The 26,252-nt window shown below is 40.7% G+C and overlaps 1 protein-coding gene across 1 annotated transcript; it reads left to right on the top strand.

The window, feature by feature from the left end:
* The first annotated feature begins 601 nt into the window (after positions 1 to 601).
* Positions 602 to 26,234, top strand: LOC133519044 (patj homolog). The gene is made up of 16 exons (XM_061852916.1): positions 602 to 1,394; positions 1,470 to 1,577; positions 2,131 to 2,287; positions 3,110 to 3,279; positions 5,219 to 5,348; positions 8,482 to 8,594; positions 9,441 to 9,717; positions 10,046 to 10,123; positions 10,437 to 10,638; positions 11,294 to 11,443; positions 12,821 to 12,957; positions 13,625 to 13,810; positions 17,586 to 17,746; positions 19,280 to 19,412; positions 20,316 to 20,482; positions 23,640 to 26,234. Exons 2-16 carry the CDS (start codon positions 1,488 to 1,490, stop codon positions 23,784 to 23,786), a joined length of 2,298 nt encoding a protein of 765 aa, XP_061708900.1. The 5' UTR covers positions 602 to 1,394; positions 1,470 to 1,487; the 3' UTR covers positions 23,787 to 26,234.
* The last annotated feature ends 18 nt before the right edge of the window (positions 26,235 to 26,252 follow it).

Consider the following 26,252-nt stretch of genomic DNA (forward strand, 5'->3'; position numbering starts at 1 on the left):
GTCTTCAAAGCATATAGGACAGGTACCCAAGGATTGTCTTGGTCTTTTTTCTGGAGTTTCATCTGTAATGGCTACTTTTCCAGATTCAGTCTTGGATTTAGTAGGTTTTTTGTTCTGAAAGGCAAATAAAAATTAAGAGGATACACTTCAGAACTTTACAGTTTTACCAGTAATTTAGTTATAATATGATAAGCTTATCTGGACATAAATTGCTGTTCTATTGATTACCAAAGTTTTTAATGGCATGGTGAGGTACAAGAAGATAAAAATATTCTATTTATAATAGTTACCTTGAAATCAGGCGTACATAGATCTAGAATAGATGTGTCTGGATGATTGTTTGCCCGTGTCCTGGAATGCCGCCTCTTGCGTCTTTTGCTTGCTCTGTCAATATTCCCTTCGCGGAAGGAATCGTCCGTGTCTAAATTGATAATCACATTGTCCAAACGACAATGGTTAGCTAAAGTGAAGGAGCATTCTGTTAAGTCTATCACACTTTCATTATCATTAGCCATAGTTATATTGTCAGGACTCTTGAACTTTTCCGATGAGATTCCTATAAAACTTGGGAATTCCGTGGAGGAAGGTACCTATTTGATAACTTTCAGACAAACGGTAACTTCAAAGGCTCACTAGAATTTTAATATTTATTTTCAACTATCAAAACGCGTTTTTGTTAGTAATTAGTACTTTTAAGAAGAAATGATTTTAAATATATCGAATTTACTTCAAACAAAACCAAAACAATGAAATGAAAGCCGTAAAGTAAAGAGCAAAGAGAATAGGAATATAATTAATAAATAGTGACAGTGACAGATATCACTGACATAGCCTATCAGAAACATCACAAACTTTACTTCATCGACATGGTTGTGGGAACATGTGGGCCATTTCTGTCGGATCGTGTAAATCTAATTTATGTTTCTAGCTCACATACCTGTCAAACGCTACGCTTGGGAAAAGATAAGCTTTTGTCTATGCTTACAGAAGTCCAAATGAAGTGTGCGAAAGAGAAGCCATCACGTATATGAACATCCCATGAGTGCGAAAGAGGCAGATTACATGTGAGAAAACGTAACCATTTTTGAGTTAGAAGATGGTTAGAAGCAAAGAGCATATAACACTACGTTTACTCTTTGGTTTCAACACAGTGGGCTGTCAGTGTCAAATTGACATGTATTGGTCAAGTACATTTACATTGTTCTAGTTGCAAACGAAACTATTTTGTGTTATAAACACATATCAGTTCACATTATTTGTTAATATAATTACTAATTACTCTTTCATGTGTTACCAATTAATTCGGCCTATCAGTGTTTTGTGGTTGTACGAGTTTCCAAGTGTAAATTCCAGACATTTCATGGTTTAGTGTTCGTACTGTTCGTGATTCATAAGTAAGTTACGATAAACATTGCATTGTTTGTGTTACCTATTGTATTGATGTAAACTAAAATGTATTTGTATTGCAGATATAATAAGTATCCAGGATGCATCTTGGTGTAAATTTGTCCAATGCTCTTCAGCAATTGGAAAGTGTGAAAGCTGCTGTGGATCAAAGTGATGATCCGAAACTGAAGGTAAAAGCTCACTGGTGTAGCAAAATAAAGTGATCTTGGTATTTATAACCACTGAAACTATAGTGGCACTGTGCTTGAAGTTCCTTAATGTGAAATTCATATTTACTGTAGGATGTGTAACTTAGGTCGCAGTACCGTCACGTGCGGTAACTGGGGACTGAAGGGTAACGTTAGTTTTTTTTTTTTTTTTTTTTTCTATGAACTAATCTAGTTGAAAAATTTACCCTAAGACTGGTAAATCCTGATTTAAAGATTATAAATCATACACTGCTGTCAGCCACACTCATGTAATTGGGGAATATTTCCTTTGTCTAATATTAACCCTTCTGTCCCTAGTTACCTTACTTAACAGTAATGCTTGCATCTCCCTTATAATCATGTTATCCTACTTGGCTTGTCTGAAAATATAATTCAGTTAAAAAAGGTTTATATTTTAGATGTTAGTTAACCCCTTAAGTTCTACAGACTTAAAATAGAATCAGTAACAAGTTTCAAAATTTGTTGTGATTGTTCACAAAAGGTTATTTAAGTTGAATTTCTTATTTACTTTTAGGCTGCTACCAATGATGACCTGAGCATGTTGATTAGTTTGCTGGAGAGTCCGATCCTGAAGAGCATAGCTACACTTCAGGACTCTGTTGGCATGCTGGCTACGCAAGTGGCTCATCATCCTTCGATTCTGCCTGGTGACTTTGATATTACTCCTGCAGGTAAAAAGAAATTCAATATTTAAATGAAGTGCTTCACTTTTTTGGATGTTTCTAAACAAATCAAGCACAGGCTTATTCTTTATGTGACTACCATGTTGTAAAGGGGACTTTTGCAGGTAACAGAAAATTAGTTTTGCTATGCAAAAATAGGAACATGTGCTGAGTTTGTTTATAAGCCTGGCCGCAGACACACAGAATTTTCATTTGGTTTCCATACAGAATGATAGGTGTGAACGGGACGTCACTCTACAAATTCATAGCACTGTCTCATATATATCTGTCAATCCGTATGGAAAATTTTGTGTCTGCGGCCAGGATAAATATACATAAAAATACAAGTGACTCTTTCAAAACATGGCTGGGTCAAAATTATTCTATGTATTATGTACTTAAGTCAATGATTTGAGGTAATATGGATGTGTAAAATTTTATTTATAAAATAGATTCCTATAAAACATGGGAATCCCGTGGAGGAAGGTATCTAATTGAAAATCTCAGACAAATGGTAACTTGAAAGGCGAACATAATACAAACAAGTGGGTTACCAGGCGAAAATGAAAACGAATTTTATTATTATTATTTGTAAAGCAGGCAGGCAGTTGAAATAACTGATAATGCATCCCAAGTCATCAATAAAAATTTCAGTATTGAGAATTTGTAAATTTTTCTCTTATTACATTGCTGAAAACAGGTTTCATAATTTACTACTATTTGATTTTTGATGTTTGCCTACCATTATTTTAATTGCTTATTTAACGTGAGTTGTCCTGGTAATTCTCAAGTTGTTAATATATATATGATTAAGTGCATATATGTGTGCAGGTGAACTTGCTCTCCAAGCTCGAAACTTGTATGGCGCGGAAGGCGAGGAAGAACAGCGAGTCCCGCAGGTGTCTCCCCCGCACTGTCTCGACTTTGGCTCGAGCTCGGACAACGAGCGAGTGCTCGGGCTCGACTCTGCCTCAATCGACTCTAACATGTCACCTAAACAGGTACAATGAATGCGTTCCAAGCTCAGGATCTATACAGTGTTTACTTGTGGTTGTACGTAGCAAAGAAGATGGTTCCGCAGCTAGGCACTGCCTCGACTTTGGCTCGAGTTCGGACATCGAGCGTATGCTCGGGCTCGACTCGGCATCTTTGGACTCTAGCATGTCACCTAAACAGGTACAATAAACGCGTTCCAATATCAAAACTGGGAGAGCAAGGAAGAATAGCGCGTCCCGCATGTGTCTACGCCGCACTGCCTCGATTTCGGCTCGTGCTCGGACAATTAACTCGTGTAACGTGTTGGGGCTCTACTCGGCCCTTTATCGATTCTAGCATATCGCCTAAACAGTAACATGAATTTTTCGAAATCGGTTCACTGTTCATGAGACTGTACATGACCATGATTCGTGAAAAAAATTATTAAGTATAGTTATTTATCTAACTTCACCCACGGCTTTCACCCAGCAGATGGGATCTGCAGTCAGCCCCAAAACAAAGTTAAAGAATTAAAAAATAAAAATAACAATCTGACTGTAGAACAAATAAAGCTTTAATAATAATAATAATTTATCCAACTCAAGTATAGATTGCCAGAGTTGTACAGTCGAAGAAATATAATTTGCACCGATGAATGTTATTGTTAATAGCTCTTGAACAATAAGGTAATAAAATAATTAGCTTCCGGTTTTGCTTAAAGTGAGCTAAACATTCTTAATCCCAGTTACTTTTCTTCATTTTAATTTCTAAGTTTTCCTCGTATTTCAACTATTCCAATTGATTGTCTATTATTTAAAAAATTAAAATTATGCAAAGAAAACATTAATTTCAAAGTAAATACGATTTGTGTCGGAAAAAAGTTTCATTTGGATAAATATGTGTCCATGTGTTACATGAAATAAAAATATTCATTCATTCATAAATTTCATAATACAGTTATAGTATTTTATGCAACAGTTGTATAAGAAGGGTCAAAAAAGGCGAGTCGCGTGAGTTACATTGTAAAGGAATACGCCACGAGCATTTTTTTACCTACTTATACAACGTTGCATACAATACTTTTCCTACGAGTCAACAAAAATAAATCTTAATTTAGGCAAACAAAGCAAAAGTATATAGCCAAGACGCGCGAGCATACCTTGTTACGCGCCCGGCCCGCCGCGGCCCGGCCGGTCGGCGACACCTCGTAACTCATGAGGCCCTGGTACTTGCTACTTGCTAAATTAAATTTTTGGACAGTTTATTCTCGATTTTGGCCACCGTAGCCTACGGAGACTAACAAGCAACGCTAAGCGGCCTTCGTAGTCTATGGGTGTTGCTATATTACGGGTGTCACATGCGTTCTGACTTGCCTTTTTTGACCCTTCTTATACAACTGTTGCATAAAATACTATTATGTAATAAAGCTTTTTGTCTAAATAACGTAACCACTGCAGAACAGAAGTGGTAACTATTATTTCATAGAAATGTATGGCATAATGATTAAAGAACCTAGTACTTACCTTGAAGTGGTAAGTAAATTATATTCAAGTACTTTTTATTTAAAATCCTAGACGAAATTTTATAAAATCATTACACTAAAAATACATATAATTCTGCTAATAACGTGTCGTTCGTGTCGAGCGTGTGCCCAGGAGCACAATGTATCATAACTTAACAAAAAGTTATTCCCACTATATGCATGGTACGTGCGGCAAAGCACTTCACACCTCTTTTGTCCTTTTGTATTCTTAAAGACGAGGTTTTATGACTAATCGATGCAAATTATATTTCGTCAACTCTAATGAGCAAGCAACTATCAGCAAGTTTTGTACTGCATGTGTTGATTTAATTCATTCACATTTATTGATTGATGACAACTGTTCAGTCTCCACTCTCCAGTCTCAAATAAACATGATGTGTAATCCAAAACAATATGATTGTAATGACACTTTCATTTTCCAGAGTCACGGCATCCTCGATATGTCCAGAAACGACGATTCTCTGGCGTCTGCCTCTCCTAACATAGTTGCGGGCGACTGGGCGCAAGTGGAGGTCATAAACCTAGTCAACGACGGAACTGGTCTTGGATTCGGTAAGATCTTGGTATTATTGACAGCGTCAGCGAAGGTCTACGTTTCAGCTTGGGTAAAAATGCTTTCAAATATCCGGATGTTCTCATCTACAGGTCGCAATTCTCAACCCATAGAGAGTGTTCATAAACTGTAGAGGGCAGCACAGAAGACGTCAAATTTTTTGCGCGAGGAGTAAATGTGAAGTTTATGATTCCAATGTAGCCCACAAGAACCAGGGCTCGGAACCGGTTTTTTTAAACCCCGAAATAGTCCAATTGTAATTATTTTATGCTCTTTGCGTAGGACTGAATCATGTAACTACTTATGTAGCAACTTCGTATTATTAGATTGTCCCATTCAAAATGAAATAATAAACCAAAGAACGGAAAAGAACGTTATTACTTTCTTTAAATAAATATTTTTATAAAACATTTTTGATATCGGTATTTTTTTTGTATGAAGGAAAAAAGAAAACGTACGAGAACGATAGATGACAGCACTTGCTTTGGCGTGAATCAAAGAGCATATAATCACTACGTTTTAAGAGACGGGACTTCCATACTAGCGAGTGGAATCCCTTTGTTTCGCAAATCATTACCAAAATGTACGACAAAGAACTGTCAAAGAACCATAGTACCAACATAAGCAATTTAAATAGTGTAGTACGCTACACGCTTGTGTTTCTTATCGATATCGATAAAATGGGGAGGGTTGAAATATAGACTCTTGTCTACAAATTTTGTACTCGAAATCAAGTTAGGATCGAGTCCACATTTAAGTTGTATGTTATATAGTGGATAGTTCTATGAGTGGACTAATACGTGGTCGAGCTTAATGTGGACTCGATTTTTTTTTAGAACACCTTGTTGTTTTTCACCACTAGGAAGGATCAAAGTAGCACTTTTTTCCCTTCTAGGAGGGATCACTTTTTTTCCTCTTTTTGCATACTTCTTAGGTGACATTATTTAATTTAGTTACCATTAATTAAATTTATTTATTTATTTATTTATTTGTACCATAATAATATAGGTGATGTGAAAAGCAGTATGTAAATTTATCACGTGGTAGCAAAAATATTTCCACCTTAGGGTGGTATTCCACCTATCCAATTTCTTGGTCCAATGTCATTGCGTCTCACTCTGTCATTAATCAAAATGTGAGACGCAATACACATTGGACAAAGAAATTGCATAGGTGGAATACCACCCATAGGCGTTAACACTTGAATCCCTCACTACGCTTGGATTCTATTTTAGAATACCTCGTTACACTCAGAATGTAATTATAAAATCTTTCACTATTTTTTTTCTTTATTTTTTTTTATTAAAAGCACTATTTTCAAAATGATCTGCAGATACATGTTCCAATAAATGTAACTTTTCTATGGGAAGATGTATCAGGTCTTCGTTCCCAACAAATTTAACCCACTGCCTGCATCTGAAAACATACAGCCTTGGTTATGTACAGTTTATATTCCAAGTGTTTGCTAATGAGATGATCAACTGATTATTTAGCGCAGCATCCAATTATCAACAACCATTTATCAATGCTCTAACTTTTTATGTATTTATATGTCTGTTAATCATGAGAACCGGTCTGGCCTACTGGGCAGTAACCCTGCCTATGAAGCCGATGGTCCCAGGTTCAAATCCTGGTACGGGCATTTATTTATGTGAAGGCCATGCATAGTTGTTCCTGAGTCATGTGTGTTTTCTATGTATTTATATGTATGTATCGTTGTCTAAGTACCCACAACACATGTCTTATTGAGCTTTCTATGGGATTAAGTCAATTTGTGTAATATATTAAATAATTATTAGATTTAAAAAATATTTTAAATAATGGCCATTAATGCATAGATGATAGATAATTATCCACTGAAAATCTTTGACGAATTAATTTTGTGTCATATTGCATGCAAGTTCTCAGGAAATTTCACATATTTTATTTAATTACTTACACTGATATACAAATAAACATACAATTATCGATAGTTTTAGTACATCCCTAGTTCACAACTAAAAATAAAATATAATATCAAATTTTCGATGTGTTTAAAGCCTGCTGCACCAAAATAAGGTCAAAAGTATCTAAAGCAATACGTACCGGTCTTTATCCAAGGGAAACTTCGCCATAAAATCCCTTTTTTCGTGATTTTCTCGAGTGGCTCGCTTGCCACATATTTCACCCTTAGTAAACCGTTTTCTCGGTGGCATTGTAACAAACTCGTTCTTTACTCTGATCACGGTTCACTATTTTCGATATTTTCACTAAATAATAAAGAAATTGCATGAAATACCCGAACAAAACATTGAAGCCTTCATAACAAACAAAACAATTAGGCTGACAGTTGACTTGATGTAAACTTGACAGAATAAATAGCACTGACGTTTTATTTTTCTTCGTTGGCAAAGATTTGCGAAACAAGTTCCATACAAAACTTATTTTGTTCCTAGTTGCGTCAGCCTGGCGTGAATGGTCAATGTACATGTCTATATTTCCGATTCAGGTCACAAGATGGCAGACCCTCCAACGCGCACGGTCCCTATTCGCGTAAAATGTTGTGAGCAGGTTCGATGATGAATAGATATTTTGGCGATTCAGTTTTTGGAAGATGTAAGATGTAGGAGCCATATTATATTTTTTCAGTTTTGAGTTATGCTCGCGAGATCTACACCACACCGAGCCACTATTTTAAATGTCTAGAAACAATATCCTGGAGTCTGCCTCTCCTATAATGGTAACGACATTGCGACACTGGCGTCTGTCTTTCCCAACATAGTTGCGTGCGACTCGGCTCAGGTGGAGATCATAAACCTTGTAAAATAATGCACTGGCCTTGGATTCGATAAGATTATACAGTCTATCCTCGATTACACATCGATATCGCAGGATCGTCCTGGCATAGAACCTTCGCATCTACAACGACATGGAAGGCGTCAAGTTCCAGCATGGTCTTTAACGGTCCAGATTTAAAAAAATACACGAATCCATCAGCCTCTTGCATCATCGCCTCCCTAAAGTCCTAAAAATTCTGCATAAGGAAAATAAATAAATACAAAAACATAAGTTACAGAGTGGTCATTTTGCCGTATAATATCTAAGAGTGCCCTATAAAGGGTTAATGTTGATGAGAAACTGCCTTATATTCAGGTATAATTGGGGCAAGGACCAGTGGCGTAATTGTCAAGACCATCTTGGCGGGTGGCGTTGCGGACCGCGACGGGCGCCTCAAGTCTGGAGATCACATTCTACAAATAGGAGACGTAAGTAGAATACGGCTAGAAAAACCTAGCAAAGTGACAGTCGTTTATAGAAAAAGACAAAAGAACCTAAAAAATGTATGGACATTTTCGTAGCATTTGTCATCCTGATTCTTTTCCCGCTTATTCATAATATGTAGTTAAATTATGTTTTATCCCTTCTTACATAAGTCAAAATTACAGACGCACGTTTATAAAAATACTTGAAGCACGTTTATAAAAATGCCATTGACCTAACTTTTCGAACAATGTCAATATACACCGTGTTTTTATTGAATTGCGTTAACTCCGGGGTTTCGGTAAGTACGTTTAAGGAAACTAAATGGCATAGTTAATTTTGTAAAAAAAAAAATTTGTTTTTTTTTACTATTTTTATTTTTATAAAAAGTAACTAAATGTTGCATATAGCGTTGTTGTAACACGGGCATTACATTTAACTCAACCAAACAATTGAAAACTGTGATATATCAATGTCATTTCTAACATCGATCGTCCGAGATAGTACGTACGTTTAGTAGCAAATGTATGAACTCGCACTAAACACTAATCAATAAGTAAACAGGCCCTAAGGCAAGTGTACACGCTCGTAAGGGCCTTATAATATAAAAAAATATGATTGATTATCTCCGAAATGGAGTTAATTAGAATATCGATGTCTTTGAGAAAGTTACTTAATTTAAGCTCAGGAATGCATCCTCGAAATTAACGCAAAAAAAAACATGGTGTATATAGCTATGGTCATCTTGGCCATAGCTCGTGATATGAGATCAAAATTGTGATTTCTTTAACGACGTATTTACTTAGTACATTTTCTATAGTCTGCATTAATAACGACTTTATTTTACACAGGCTCATTTGGTGGAAATGGGTTCCGAGCAGGTTGCGGGCGTGCTCCGAGCATCCGGTTCACGAGTCCGCTTGGTGGTAGCCCGCGCCGTCGACCCGGCCCTAGCGCCGCCCGCGGCCGCGCCGCTCGTCCCCGCTAGGCTCCTGTCGGACCCGGAGGCGCTGGACCGGTATCTGCTGGAAACCGGTTTCGAGCAGGTGTTCCACACCCAGCCGGTGCACCATCCGCCCGCTTCTCGGTTCGTGTTTGATAGCGCGGTGTCACCGCCTCCAGAAACAGGTAGGCTATAATTATAATCTTGTATTTAATTATGTGGAAAACGACCAAGCTCCCGTGAGCTGTCATGCCCGGTATGCAAGCGCGGGACCAGTATCTTCTGGAAACCGCAAAATTATGGAAATTGGTACTATGACCCATAATGCTTGGTATGCGGTTCCATCGAACCCCATAGGTTTTGTGCACAGTTGTGTCACACACAGCTGGACCAAAGCTTCAAGCATCTTCAAGTTGGTTCTGCTGGTTTTCTAAAAAGCTACTAGCGCTTAATTCTTGCAGTGTGGTACTTATTTGGCTGTTATACGTGTGTTAACTTATGATTTTAATATAGATGCTGAATCACCAGAGGTCGACAGATTTACGGTGCAGCTGAAGAAGGATGAGAATGGACTGGGAATAACTATAGCAGGTATGCATTGTATAGTAAGTCCCTTGCTTGACTGCAATTCACTGAACACCTATTTGTCGTTCAAGTTGGTGTTCAACTCTGTTTTATATAGATCGGAATTAACAATAGGTTCCTAAATATGTAAACACGACTTTAATGTTAAAGGTAAAATAGTTCAGTTTTACAGCACATATTTTTAGCATTTGTACACATACATAACAACCGTATGCTACTAGTTCGAACGTGTACTCTATTAATTTTGTAAGCATGTTAGGGCCCAGTAGGACTGTATATGAAATGCTCCCGTTTATTATTTATGTCTTGGTACATCCAGGTTACGTGTGCGAAAAAGAGGAGCTATCGGGTATCTTCGTCAAGTCGGTGTCCCCGGGCAGCGCGGCGGCGTTGAGCGGTCGGGTGCGAGTCAACGATCGCATCGTGGCCGTCGATGGCGCGTCGCTGGCCGGCAAGTCCAACCAGCGCGCCGTCGACGCGCTCAAACAGAGCGGGAATCTCGTCACACTCGAGCTGGAGAGGTCAGTGTTACACATAATGTCGGTGGTGTGTTCTGGCCGTTGAAGATGCATTCGCTAACATTCGCGCTGCGCGCTAAAACAGAGCAGGCACCTCAGAATTACGAGCGTTGTCTGCTGGTAGGGGGTAACATCGGAATCGTGGCCGTAGACGGCGCGTCGCTGGCAAGCACGTTTAACTAGCGCGGCGTTGACACGCTGGTTGCACTAGAGGGAACCACGTCACACTCGACCAGCCGGGCTAGCACATGATGGTTGCGACAGTATCTCGCGGCGAGATAGACTATCCGTCCTTCTTTCATGAACATATTTAGAAAAAGACGGGTAGTCCATCTCGCCGCGAGATACTGTCGCGCCAATCATGTGCTAGGCTTACTGGAAAAGTAAAAGTTTAAATGAAAACAGTGTGCGGTTCCAGAGGAATTTCCTTTCGCCATCGCTTTAGCTATGGTATGAAATCCCTGCTGAGTTTTTCTCATGTGACTACAATGTTAATACAAAAAAAAAGAAATGAATGAAGAAGAAGAATGTCCATAAACTACTGTAATAGCTTTCCAACAGGCGGTCGTAGTATAAAAGAGTAGAAAAAAGAATGGAGTTTCTCGCCATCCTGTCCCATGTATACTATATATTACAGTAATGCACTATTGTGTTGCAGATACCTGCGCGGGCCCAAATATGAGCAGCTACAGCAAGCCATAGCGGCTGGCGAGAGTGCTGGCGCGGCGACCGTCGCGCACAACCCGTTCCTGCACATGCACCGGCCAGAACCGGCGCACCACGACATACAGATGACGACTTTGCACAAGTGAGTCCGCTGTTATAGTGTTGTAAAAAATACTAATTTTTCAAAACATATAGGTGTAGGTATAAGGAGAGGGAGGGACACACACAGGTACCAAACATGAGTCTGACACGTGGAAACGCTGGTGTTGCTTTTTTTTGTTTAAGTTTGCGGAATTCTTTGCGAATGCAACAGGCGGAGTGGAGAGAAGATCAAAGTCATCTCATCACTGTATGAATCTATTTTTGGTTCTCTATCAATTTATTCTTGTGATTTATTTGAGCAGGTTTGATAATCTAAATATATAAAAGAAGAAACTGACTGACTGACTGACATATCAACGCACAGCTTAAACCGCTGGTTCTAGAGATTCCAAATTTGTCCCGTAGGTTCTTAAGAAGGTCTAGGGGTACACTAAGAAAGGATTTTTCCAACTTCACCCCCTAAGGGAGTGAAATGGGGGTCCAAACTTTGTATGGGGAAATAGACTATTATTTATAAGACTATTTTATTCAAAACTCTACAAGAGTATTCCTAACCATAAATGAGTAAACACGTGTTTCAGGTTTTTTGAGAATTCAACCCCTAAAAGGAGGAAATATGGTGACTTAAGTCTAAAAATCAAGATGGGTATTATTTCTATGGTTTATCGGGTCGCTGATTACGAAAATATCAACGATTGTAAAATCTAACGAAGTGGACGTGAAATACAAATCCCCTGTTGGGGTGTGATGGGGTTGAAATGACTAAATATCAATATGTGTGTCGTTTTATGACTATTTGGGACGTTATTTACGAAAATGGCATTGAATGATTTTAATATTTTGGACTTGGAAAATGTTGAAAGTATTTTTCTCAAATTGAAATTCAATCGGTCCAGTAGTTTCGGATTCAATTGGTTGTAACTGATGGATTGACAGACAGCCACACGTGATCCTATAAGGGTTATTTTTTAGCTTTTGAGGTATGGAACGAGACCCGCGTTATCCTAATAGATACTACGACAGGACTGTTTCTTCCACGGACAGTTCTATGTGGCGTGCTCCCGTAAGTTCGCCTCAAAGTTTGGTTCTATTGCTACCATTTTCATACATGGCTAAAAATGTTGTTTATAAGGAAGTATAAAGTTGTGGAACACTTCATGCATTTTTCACAACACGATTCTAAATCTGATAATCGCGGACAAATATACATACCTACATGCGTTCATACAAACATACGGGTCAAACTGAGAACCTTTTTTTTTGCTTTGCGCGGGCGAAGCTGCGGGCTAAAGCTAGTTAGGTATATTGCTTCTTTTGTGGACCCAGCTTATAGATTTTTCTCAAAATTTCTGAGCCAGAGGGTTTCATTACGTCAGCGCACAGAACCATTCGTTTATATCCTTTAGTAACATTTCAGCCTAGAATCCACCGTGGAGGATCCGGTGCCGTCGCCGCCGCGCAGCCCGCCCGGAGCGCGCGTGCAGCCCGCGTTTGAGATGCCGCGCACCGCTGAACAGAAGGAGGCTATTAGGAGGAAGTGGCAGTCCATATTAGGTAAACATAGCTACCAATTCAGTTTTTTTTGAGATGGAATGGTTACTACCATTAAAACACTGTTTAGTCGTCCAATAACACCTACAGTTTTATATCTCATGTACGGTCACGTCTGAAAATATCGATACGAAAAAAGTGCCAAAAATATGTATACACGACTTTATTGCGCATATATATTTTTTATATTTTTCGCACATTTTTCGTACCGATATTTTCAGACGTTTGTACATTGCAAAAACATTTTCGTATGCCATAATTTTCCATACAAGGGCTTACCATACGCGTTGGGATGTATTTGCACTGTATTAGCTGTCGCATTCGACAATTGACAGCATGTCATTGTGTTTAGCATGGGGCTGTCTACTATAGAATGTGGTAGTTGACCTACCTACGACTTTGATAGCTGGTGCGAAAACCCTCATGATTCTCAGTTTTCTTTCAATAAGGAAACTCAATAGGCGGGTCCATACTGGGCGAGCAGACGCGCGAGGCAATTTCAACTTGTATGGGAAGTTTTATGTGATGTTTCATGGAAATTGAATAATGAGAATAGTGGATATAGGCCCACTATTGTGGTACTTTGGCGTTCGATCAAAGACCGCAATATACTTGAAACTTGCTTTTGGGATGCTTTCTTTCTTACTTTAAATGTGTACCGTTTTTCTAGGTGAAGACGTGGAAATCGTAGTGGGAGTAGTGATGCGCGGCGGCGGCGGCCTCGGCATCTCGCTGGAGGGCACCGTGGACGTGGAGGGCGGCCGGGAGGTGCGGCCGCACCACTACGTGCGCTCCGTGCTGCCCGAGGGGCCCGTGGGCCGCGCCGGCGTGCACCGCCCCGGCGACGAGCTGCTCGGTGCGTGGCCGCGGGGGCCCTGTGTCTGTGTTGTAACATTTTTAACCGACTTCAATTTCATAGAAGGAGGAGGTTCTATATTCGGTTGTGGCTATTTTTGTATGCCACCCGTGGTCCGATTTCAGTAGTTCTTTTTTTGTTTGAAAGGAGTTACTTCCAAGTTGGTCCCATTTTAATTTGGTTCTGATCTGATGATGGAATCCACGAGGAATTGAGGGAACTCCTCAATTTTTAAAGGCACAGGTATGGTGATTCGACTGTATTCTTGAGCAACTCGAGCATTTCCTCTCGAAAACTACCAATTTGATGTTGTGCAACTGTAGCCTTACAACAAGTTTGACTCTACATATTAGCTGACGTGTACGTAACTTACTTTCCAATACATCTCGCTCGCACCAATAGGACGCCAGTACGAGCGAGATGCATAGAAAGTAAGTTACGCTAGCGAATATCTCAGTGTTAAACTCGTGGTAAGGCTAATTACTGATTATGAAGACCACGGGTGATATGTGGAATTTCCTTATTATAATTAGTTGTATTATGATTTCAGATGTAGGTAGTGTTGGAAATAAGAGGTGAGGGGTAAGTGTGAGACGTTTGAGAGGTAGACGGTGATAGTAAAGGAAGACGGGGGTCTGAGATTAGGGGTTGGGGATTGAGTCAGGGTTTGAGAGGTTAGGGGGTTGAGGGGGCGGTGACTTGATGGGTCGGGCACTAAGGGGTTGGGAGTTGAGGAATCGGGGGGTAGTACATGAGTGGTCGGGGGTTGGAAGTTAAGGAATTGGGGGTTAGGATCAGGAGTTAACCTTTTGAACGCCAAGCATTGAAGTAACGCGACGTGACACCGCAATGAAGAAAAAAATAAAACTCCAAGAACAATAGTGATTGCAAAACAAGATGTCGGTATTATTACTAGTTTCGTTTTTGATGTGCTTAGAATAGAAAAACGATTACACAGGTGTTTTACAATATCATTTTAGTTATTTCGGGCTTTTAATTCTACTATAAACCCCGTAAATAACGTATTTAAATATGAAAATGTACTTGTAACTTCCACTCAAATTTCTCAATAATGCCACATCACTACTTGGTGGTGACGTCATGCATAGGACGTGAACTGCCGTCATGGGCGCTGAGAGTAGTGCAAATTATTAATAACGCTAGGGTTGGGAAAGTGTTCTAAGCAATAACTTTTAGTATCGATATAAGAGGGTCAAAATAAAACTACGTGGTCTTGTGAAAACGTATAATGGGGTAAACAGAGTAAATGAGATCCCATAAGAATAGATATAGGACAATATGTTTTTAATAAGCCTAAATTAAATTAATAATAAGTCAATATCGCACCATCTTTTGTTATCACGATTTATTTTAATTATCTACTACCGTGCTAACAGTAAATGCCGTAATCACACGTGAAAACGCATGCATTGTTTATCTTGTTCTATAATTGCACAGAGGTGCGCAAAGCTGTTGTCCGTTATTATTACCTACTAATTAGCGAACTGCAGTATCATTACTACAAAATAAATGCATAAGGGGTTACATTATAAGAAAAGGTCTTTCAAACCAAGTTGTTTAATTTAAGCACGAAAAAAAAGTACCGTAACAGCACAAGTAGCTGAGTTATTTTAGCAAAAACAACTCCCCTTATAATATGTATGGGATTAAGCCATATCGAGTTAGTGAGATTATTGATGGCGCTAGCGTGTTTGCCGGAACTGCGCGAAAGTATTTGTATTAAGAGATTGTTGCTCTATATAATAATATTATTCCTCGGATCCCTTTCTTTCGCATAATTATCGAAATTCATAATGTAATAATAGTCATATTATCATTAGTCATAACTCTGAAACAGTTAACTTATCAGGAAATTCCTTAGGTTATCCTATAGATAGGTTAGGATAGGTTTGTTTTATGGCGATCTTGAAAAGTTACACGTTTCTGAGAAAAACCAAATTATAGCTAACGAAAATTCGGACTAACAATACATTATGACTTAAAACTTTATGGGAAACAATAGAGACCCATTATTCCTGCATGACTCGGTCACATCACTAGGCGACGTCAAGTCACGCTTTTGGCGTGGCTAGCTATGCTATTTACTGTATAAATCGTAGTATTGTTTTTTTTAACCTGCTATTCATAGTTGAATTATAATAAAGACATACAATAAAGTAGAAGGGAAAAATAAAATAAAGCAAATACAAACAAATAAATATAATTATTTATTAAAGAGTTTTTCATCAATTAAGTTTGGACGGCAAATGACGTCGTCGGCGTGAGTGGCACAGAATGTCGACGACGTGATTTGCCGTCTTTGGCGGTCAAAAGGTTAAATGGTCTGGGTTGAGGGGTCGGGGAATGGTGGTTGAAGGTTCGGTGGTTCAGGGTCAAGGGTTTCAGCGATCAGTGGCGGGGAGAAGGATCGATTTAAAGTAGTAGCAGGAATGAATTCCCGAGGAAAATACTGATTATTTATTAAAGTTAACGAATTAAGTGTAAAACATGATTGTGATTTTTCATTCATGCGTCACGCATCACTCATAACCTTAAAACTAAAAATGGTAAAATAAAAACTTTTTACTAAAAAAAGTAAACGGACTTCAAAAAGGATAAAATAAAATATTATAATTTTTTTAAGTATATGCGTTACCCACTGATATGTTTGAAGTCGGTGCGGAACAGCAATTCGTGGATTCGTCTTCTTTGTCAGACGACGCGAAGCGGAGTAGGAGAGAGAATTGAAACTTATCCACGAATTGCTCTTTCCCGGCTTATGCAATAATGTACTATTAATTTGAATGCACGTGTGTGTGTAACTAGATAAATTAGTTATGGCTAGCGGTAGTGGGACAAAGGGGACGTGGAAGGAGGCCGGGAAGTCGCGTGGAACTTGTGTCTCTGTAATAAGATTAACATTTTATTTAATGCATAAATATTTTACACTTTACCATATTTAATTATTTACCTATTCTTATATTTTCTCGGAACAGCAATTCGTGGATTCGTCTTCTTTGTCAGACGACGCGAAGCGGAGTAGGAGAGAGAATTGAAACTTATCCACGAATTGCTCTTTCCCGGCTTATGCAATAATGTACTATTAATTTGAATGCACGTGTGTGTGTAACTAGATAAATTAGTTATGGCTAGCGGTAGTGGGACAAAGGGGACGTGGAAGGAGGCCGGGAAGTCGCGTGGAACTTGTGTCTCTGTAATAAGATTAACATTTTATTTAATGCATAAATATTTTACACTTTACCATATTTAATTATTTACCTATTCTTATATTTTCTCGGAACAGCAATTCGTGGATTCGTCTTCTTTGTCAGACGACGCGAAGCGGAGTAGGAGAGAGAATTGAAACTTATCCACGAATTGCTCTTTCCCGGCTTATGCAATAATGTACTATTCATTTGAATGCACGTGTGTGTGTAACTAGATAAATTAGTTATGGCTAGCGGTAGTGGGACAAAGGGGACGTGGAAGGAGGCCGGGAAGTCGCGTGGAACTTGTGTCTCTGTAATAAGATTAACATTTTATTTAATGCATAAATATTTTACACTTTACCATATTTAATTATTTACCTATTCTTATATTTTCGTAATTTGCCTTATATAGAAGACAATATTTTTTTCCATTTTTGTTGACGCAGAATCAGAGGAGAGCGTTCGCACTAAAGCGTCTTCGGCAGATGTTATCGAATATCTGAAAGTCAAATATTGTGGATCTGTGATTGTCGGCGTATAAACTTTAATGAAGTGTAATGTTTCAGAGGTGAACGGGCACCGGCTGCTGGGCATGAACCACCTGGAGGTGGTGTCGATCCTGAAGGAGCTGTCGAGCGAGGTGTGCATGGTGTGCGCGCGGCCGCGCCCGCCGCCCGCGCCCGCGCCGCCGCTGGACCTGGCGCCGCCCGCGGCCACGCTCGTCAAGGTACGTCCTGAAGGAGCTGTCGAGCGAGGTGTGCATGGTGTGCGCGCGGCCGCGCCCTCCGCTCGCGCCCGCGCCGCCGCTGGACCTGGCGCCGCCCGCGGCCACGCTCGTCAAGGTACGTCCTGAAGGAGCTGTCGAGCGAGGTGTGCATGGTGTGCGCGCGGCCGCGCCCGCCGCCCGCGCCCGCGCCGCCGCTGGACCTGGCGCCGCCCGCGGCCACGCTCGTCAAGGTACGTCCTGAAGGAGCTGTCGAGCGAGGTGTGCATGGTGTGCAACAAAAGAAGGTTGCTTTACAGTTCTAGGTGTGTAAGGCAGTATGAAATTCCAATACATATCATCTTCACTCATCGCACCTGATACGTCGTATTTCCGGACCTAATTTGACGTAAGTCATGTCATCATTTCATAGCAAGTTTGAGAAAAGTTCATTATGTAAATTGTATGGGATGTTTTTTTTGTCTCAAAAAATGGAGGGCAAAGTCGGCTTTGCCGGCAAAAAAAATAGCTCGCGTTTATTGTCAGTCAAAAAGTAAAAAGTTAATATCATTGCAGTCACGATTTCAGGCAGGACTGCAATGTTGCATACAAATTCCATTGTTTGTCTAACTCGACAAAAAAAAGTTGAGATGGCCATATCAAATAAAGGTCCATTAACACTTAGCGCCATACTAGTACAAACGATTTTTTTTCACAGCAGGCCATTTAGGTTGCCGGCCGTGCCACAAATTTCGAGTCCAGAAGGCCGCCGTGATATTTAGTAACTTTACCAGCAGGCCAAGTAGGCCACCGGCGGCCCACATTACAACAGAATGTTGTAGCAGACCAATTCGATTTTTTAACAACTTTACCAGCAGGCTACGTGCGTCGCCGGCGTACCAAAAGCAGAAACTCATTATTATAAGCAATTTTTCAATCTTGAGAAGTCAACGTTTTTACTCAGCCGGCCAAAATTTCCATCGGCAAATTTTTGGAACCCGGAATTCAAAGATTAGTTGCGGCTACCACGCGTGAACCAACGCCATTTTCATAGTAGGTAGATTCGTTGATACACTGTAATTCGCGTGGGTTTATGTACATTTTATGTTAAAAAATACAATTTTTGTGTTGCCCGCGCCAGCTCGTATCATGTGAAGCCATTGCGTCATCCATACAAAATTACTGCTTAATAAAATGAAAGATTATATAACTTTTATATGTTTTAAAGATTTCATGCGTGCACATACAATTATATTTAACCAACGAATATTGAATGACACTGAATGGCAGAATAAGTGGTGCCTTTAACTTTTAAAAAATAAAGAGGAAAATTGTTTTTGATGCGAAGTTTCGATTCCAGGGATGGTTGATACTTAAATTATGATTATTTTACCTTGTTTACGTTTGGAGAAAAGCATTCGGCAGGAACAGCAATTCGTGGATTCGTCTTCTTTGTCGAAGCTCATCCACGAATTTTCTTTTGCCCGAGCTCTGCAATAATGTAAAAAAAAGTTGTAAAATTCAACATGTGTCAACAACCCTATTGTTTATTGACAGGCTAAATCCGACGGCAGCCTGGCGGGCGCGGGCGCCGAGGAAGGCGGCTCGCTGTCGGGCGGGAAGGTGCGCTCGCGCAGCCTGGAGCCGCTCACCGGGCTCGCCATGTGGTCCTCCGAGCCGCAGATTATAGGTAACTTTCCCCAACTGCTATATAAAGAATAAGTTTTTGTCAAAAATTTCATTTTTGGTACAAGCTTTTATCGCTGACTGTACTTTTTTTCCACAGGCAACTAATACTCATTGAGACAATTCTAAAAACCCCAAACACAATTAGGTTGCGTTGTTTTATCACAGAGTTCCTATGGCTACCTCCTATCTCCATCATTAGATAAGCTTGATGGTACCATAATATTGCATTGTCACTCGACTTACATATGTATGTAAATTTTCAGCTTTATCGAAAACCGGGAAGTGGGTCAAATTTAACATGCAAGATTTGTTCTTTCGAGATCCTTTACATAACTTTAATATGAACCGTCTTTGATCGGAAATTCAAGTACCGTTCGGCTTTAGCAAAGATTCATTAATTGTTTAAAACATTTTAAAGTCCACGAATTTTTGCTTAGACATCTGTGCAGCTGATGTATTTTTTTTAGATGACGCTAGACCATTTATTTCCGTTCACTGCGCTAGCCGGAACCGTACATTATGTTGTGATTCTGATTGAAAATTTAACGTTTAACAATCGAGTGACCAGAAAACATATGGCGCAGTATAGCTATACATTTCGGTTATCAAACTATGGGGCACTATTGTTCCTTAGTGTAAGGCCTGAGTAGACGCTCGAAGCGGAGCGTTCGGCGGGGCGTGCAGCCTGGTGTCGGGCTCACAAGTGATTCAAGCAGCGTGCAGTATGGCCGCTCGTATAAGTTTGCATTTGTTTAACGTGCACGCCGCACGCACCGCCCCTAGCCCGCCCAACTCGAGCGTCCACTCAGGCCTTACACTTAGATCAGCTTAGACTTCACATTTCTATTACAGTCAAAAACTATGCTAAATCAAAGCTCATGCTAATCGAGTGCTTTTTTTAAAGAACTGCTGAAAGGCGAGCGCGGCCTCGGCTTCTCAATCCTGGACTACCAGGACCCGCTGCGGCCCGCGCACACGCTCGTGGTGATCCGCTCGCTCGTGCCGGGCGGCGTGGCGCAGCAGGACGGCCGGCTCATCCCCGGCGACCGGCTGCTGTTCGTCAACGACCAGGTGACGGCGACGACTACTCGTTAGCCTAACAGGGAAAGGCCAACTGTCCCGTTCCGATTTGATTTATATTTATATATGTCATAGAGTAGTCTAAAATAACAGACACGTATTTTTTTTTTCAATTGGGAGAAATTGTCCTCCAAAGTACTAAAAAAAAATACTAAATCTTCTAACTCCTATACAAAGTGATGCTCAAGCAATTTGCTAGTTAATGGCTAGTTTGAGTATACGTTTGAGAGCAGGAAAAAATAATGAGCACGTGTTTTTTTTATTATATCGGCTGAAACACATTTTTTCTAAAGAAAATCTACATATATCTTATCGCTAAAGATACACATAAAGACGGGTGTTTTTTTAGGAAAGCTTGAGTTTAAGCAAATATAACAAAACAGGTGTTCATTATTTTTTTCCTACTCTCAAACATATCTATACTCAAACAAGCCATTAACTTGCAAGTTGCTTGAGCATCACTTTCTATAGGAGTTAGAAGATTTAGTATTTTTTTAATACTTTGGAGGACAATTTCTCTCAATAGATTGAGTTAAGAGCAGCTAAAAAATACGTGTCCATTATTTTAGACTACTCTATAACATTTATAAATATAAATCAAATCGGAACCGGACAGTTGGGTACCTTTCCTTCTAAGTATGCATTCACGGCCACAACACACATTACATAATGTAAGCCAACTTACGTGCGTACGACCACGCTTATTTGCATCCTAAATACCGGTTGCACCAATCACAATTAGCAGACTTGAGTTATCGCTAAAAGTCTTCCCTTCTTATATTTATTATACAACCCTTATTTATGACCGAATTATCGCAGGCAACCCTATACTACTATATTTGCAATAAAATTGTCATATTAATAAAAGTGACCACAGTGGCTGTTATCAGCCACTGGGTAGAAAGCGGCGTATACCTCTCGACACCCCTGAGCCGCTCACACCGGTGTTGCTCCTGGTCGTCTTCACGGCGGCAGTTTCAAAGGCCCATCTAGTGGGCGGCGAGTCACCGCCTGCCTCGATAACTAGTGAAAACATTGTTATGGCAGGTGCCCGGACGTCTTTTCAATAAGCCAGTCTCATTTTCCACCCCAACTTCAATCCATAGACCGTTATACTGTTCACTTTTTCTACAGTAGTCCCAATGCCTGCTGTGACCGGTTCATGGGTGTCTATGCACCTGTGAACGGGTTCCAGCAGGCGTTCTACATGACATTAAAGCTCCATTGAGATATAGTACTAGAGTCGGCTTCTCCAATAAGATGATTCCAAGCCTCAATTAAGTGCCGGGACTTCTTTGCGTTTAGTACGTCTCCGACTACTGGCGAGATGCCACGGATGTAACATAACTTAAAAATAATAATAAAAATTAAACATGCCCTTGTGCGTTTTGAAAATGTATTCTAATAATATCAAGAAACATAATAAAAGCAATATAATAACAACCCACTGCGAAAAAACTCTTGTTTTAAGCTCGTTTAGATTATTTTGAAACGTCAATTTAAACACTCGCGGTGGTACGCCATTTCGGATCCCTTTGTTTGGCATAATTATTGAAAGCCATAATGTAATGATAGTCATAACTCTGAAACCTTCAACTTTTCAGGAATTTCCTTTGGTTATCCTATAGATAAGTTAGGTTATGTTAGGTTTGTTTTATGGCAATCCTGAAAAGTTACACGTTTCTGAGAAAAACCAAATTATGGCTAACGAAAATGTGGACAAACAATACATTATGACTTAAAACTTTATGGGAAACAATAGAGACTCACTCCATTTTCTTTGGCGCATAGATTACATTTCGCAGATGTAACACGTAGGTACTAATGATTACCTACCTTATTGTTTGCAGTATATATAAGTACACAATAATGATATACTTATTACTTTTTATCTCGTAATTTTGTTGTAGTGTTTTTCTTGTCTTTAAAGACTGTATTATGCTATAAGCGCGATTTAATCAGAATTGCTACGAGTACGAGAGTTTAATAGAAAGTTTTATGACTATTTTTTATAACTTTTAAATACCGTCAGTGTCACGTATGTAAAACAATTTGAATACTCGTGTAGAGAAATAAATACATTTTATCTAGATTCTACACAGTTGCGTATATAGGCAGAAAATAAAATGAACAGTTGTCATAACTTCTGTGTTTTTTATTGTTCTCGTATTTTCGTAAGTTTTAACATTGTACATTTATATTTTGGATTTTTGTAAGTATTTACCTACTTACTGTTTCTCTTATTTATTCTAATTGTATTGACAATCCTTATTGGAGCTATAATTTTATTTCATTAGTATTGTTATTATTTTCATTTTTATTATTTTATTTTGACGATCATGATAGAAATTCTTATATTTTTGACATCAATGCAAATTTATTATGTAATTGTCTTTCATGAAATAAATCATCTAATCTAATCTAATCTAATCTAATCTAACAGTTTCGCCCTGGCTAGCTATGCTTATTCTTTAGCTTAGTGGCAGACGTCAAACGCTGAAAATGACGGACAAAATTTGTCCTCGATAGCCTGTCTAGTACATTTATGTCAGAGCAAAGCTCTCCAAGGGGCCTCTACATGTTGGATCTATATCCCCACGCAAGCCTATCATAAGACCGGGATTTATAGGCCCGTGAATAGTGATCAGAAAATGATGGGCAACCTAACTTATTCATATTGTGTATGTTGTATTGTTTATTGGCCCTATTTATGTATGTTCAGGAACATATTCTATTTCATAAAGTACAAGTTTCATCTGGTAGGCAGATTGGTGAAGGTTGGCCTTGTTGCCGGATCCTTTACTATATGAATTTTGGCGCTTACCGACCTTAGTGTAAGGCCTGAGTGGACTTAACATGCAAACTTATACGAGCGGCCATACTGCACGCTACAAATCACTTGTGAGCTCGACACCACGCTGCACGCCCCGCCGAACGCTCCGCTTCCAGCGTCCACTCAGGTCCACTTAGCCTTAGATCACCATGTATGTCAATTTGCTGGCAGATCCACGCTATGTAGCCACGTTACTATATTTATATTCAAAACCTAAAAATCGGCCGCTGGCCGTCGCTATTCATAAAAGCGCAATTAGGGCGTACCGTGTACTAAAAATGTTATATTTTATAACCCGTGTGAATTGTATCGCAGAACCTCGAGGACGCGAGCCTGGAGCAGGCGGTGGCGGCGCTGAAGGGCGCGCCGCGCGGCGTGGTGCGCATCGGCGTGGCCAAGCCGCTGCCGCTCGTCGACGCGCCGCCGCCGCTGCCCGCCTCCGCGCCGCCCCGCCGCGACTGAGCGTGAGTGCGCCTACATCGGCGTGGCCAAGCCGCTGCCGCTCGTCGACGTGCCGCCGCCGCTGCCCGCCTCCGCGCCGCCCCGCCGCGACTGAGCGTGAGTGCGCCTACATCGGCGTGGCCAAGCCGCTGCCGCTCGTCGACGTGCCGCCGCCGCTGCCCGCCTCCGCGCCGCCCCGCCGCGACTGAGCGTGAGTGCGCCTACATCGGCGTGGCCAAGCCGCTGCCGCTCGTCGACGTGCCGCCGCCGCTGCCCGCCTCCGCGCCGCCCCGCCGCGACTGAGCGTGAGTGCGCCTACATCGGCGTGGCCAAGCCGCTGCCGCTCGTCGACGTGCCGCCGCCGCTGCCCGCCTCCGCGCCGCCCCGCCGCGACTGAGCGTGAGTGCGCCTACATCGGCGTGGCCAAGCCGCTGCCGCTCGTCGACGTGCCGCCGCCGCTGCCCGCCTCCGCGCCGCCCCGCCGCGACTGAGCGTGAGTGCGCCTACATCGGCGTGGCCAAGCCGCTGCCGCTCGTCGACGTGCCGCCGCCGCTGCCCGCCTCCGCGCCGCCCCGCCGCGACTGAGCGTGAGTGCGCCTACATCGGCGTGGCCAAGCCGCTGCCGCTCGTCGACGTGCCGCCGCCGCTGCCCGCCTCCGCGCCGCCCCGCCGCGACTGAGCGTGAGTGCGCCTACATCGGCGTGGCCAAGCCGCTGCCGCTCGTCGACGCGCCGCCGCCGCTGCCCGCCTCCGCGCCGCCCCGCCGCGACTGAGCGTGAGTGCGCCTACATCGGCGTGGCCAAGCCGCTGCCGCTCGTCGACGCGCCGCCGCCGCTGCCCGCCTCCGCGCCGCCCCGCCGCGACTGAGCGTGAGTGCGCCTACATCGGCGTGGCCAAGCCGCTGCCGCTCGTCGACGCGCCGCCGCCGCTGCCCGCCTCCGCGCCGCCCCGCCGCGACTGAGCGTGAGCGCGTCTTCCCTACACTGGTACCCTATATCGCTATATTTAATATCCTATACAAAATATTCACTGCTTGTATAAAATTTGTAGCCTGAAATAAATTTGTGCTTAGAATTTGACAGGTATTATAGATGGCGCCGTTCAGCTCCATATATTCTGTGTTAACTTTAGCTGTCAAAGTTCACATTTGACAATTTAGTTCCTACAAAACAGGAGCTGTACGGCGTCATCAACTTCAGTTGTCAAACTCGGGGCTCAATTTATTTAGACTACAATTTTATTACATCTATTACAACAGATAACTCTCCCTGTAGCTTTATCCTCATTTAACTGACTGATCAACGTTTCTCAATTGTGAACTATGAAACTTTCCAAACAAATAATATTTAGTGAATATTTCCAATGGGGACAGAGGACTGGGAACGATCGACCCTTTGACTGTTTATGAGAAGTTTAATTGTGATTACGGTCAACCTGAATTTCTCTCGGCAAGGGAAAGTTCATACTTCAACTGGATATCATTCTTAATCAAACCATCTTCCTTACAAATCGTCTAAGATAACCGGCAAAGTTGCATATCGTCTAGTATCACAATCACTTATAAATTAAAGTAAAAACATAGATCACAGATAGCACAGACAACTAATTTAATTAATAATGTATTTGTATTATTTTAAACATAGAACAAAAGCATCTAAACCAGGAATTTTAACATAAAGAAAGACTACTAAATTTATAATCCTTCCGTTAGTAACCGGTAAATATATATGTAATGAAATATTGAAACGAATTTAAAATGCTGTGGAATTAAGGAAGACCTCTCATGACTGTTCAAAATGTTTAATGGTGTTTAATATCATCAGTTTTTGTTACATACTAAGATGAATATTTATATATTAAAGTACTTATTAAAATTAATTATTCACTGTATTTAACTTATCGAAGGAATTTATTATATTGTTAACCGTGTTATTAGTGGAATTGACGTATTAAGTAGATTAACAAATAGAACCTTGATGACACATTCCAATATTATTATTAAACTTTTCATGTGACCTGAACTATACTTGTACTTAATTAATTAGGTGATGAATTTATAATGTCTTTTTTAGTCAATTACCTTAGTTATAGACATTAGCCCTCCATTATGTTAGATAGTAGAAATTATACTTATCCAAGTATTCCATTTATGTTTATGTTTACAGTATTAGAATATCTGATAATATTTTAGAACATATTAAATTGCAAGATCAATATGGGTAAGTGTGGCAGTCGGATAAGTGTGGCTGGGGGGCCTGTTTACACATTCCCCGCTAAACGCAAGTAGCAAGTAGCCAATCGCGATAAATTTAATCACTGTGTAAACAGGCCCCAATGAGAAGGCCAGCCACACTTAGCCCTATGCCGCACTTAACCGTATTGACCTTATATCTGTTTTTGACTACCCTTGTATTTATCGATTGTATTCAAATAGTTATCACACTTATATTAAATTTTAAGCATAAGTTATTTGGGGTTTTATTGAAA

The sequence above is a fragment of the Cydia pomonella genome, chromosome 6 (assembly GCF_033807575.1).
Source record: "Cydia pomonella isolate Wapato2018A chromosome 6, ilCydPomo1, whole genome shotgun sequence".
NCBI lineage: Eukaryota > Metazoa > Arthropoda > Insecta > Lepidoptera > Tortricidae > Cydia > Cydia pomonella.

Bases quoted from the DNA above. Each gene is read 5' to 3' on its own strand.
- LOC133519044 (XM_061852916.1), top strand. From the start codon at position 1,488: ATGCATCTTGGTGTAAATTTGTCCAATGCTCTTCAGCAATTGGAAAGT. The intron at 1,578-2,130 runs GTAAAAGCTCAC...ATTTACTTTTAG, and splicing joins GTGATGATCCGAAACTGAAG to GCTGCTACCAATGATGACCT. The intron at 19,413-20,315 runs GTAACTTTCCCC...CTTTTTTTAAAG, and splicing joins CTCCGAGCCGCAGATTATAG to AACTGCTGAAAGGCGAGCGC.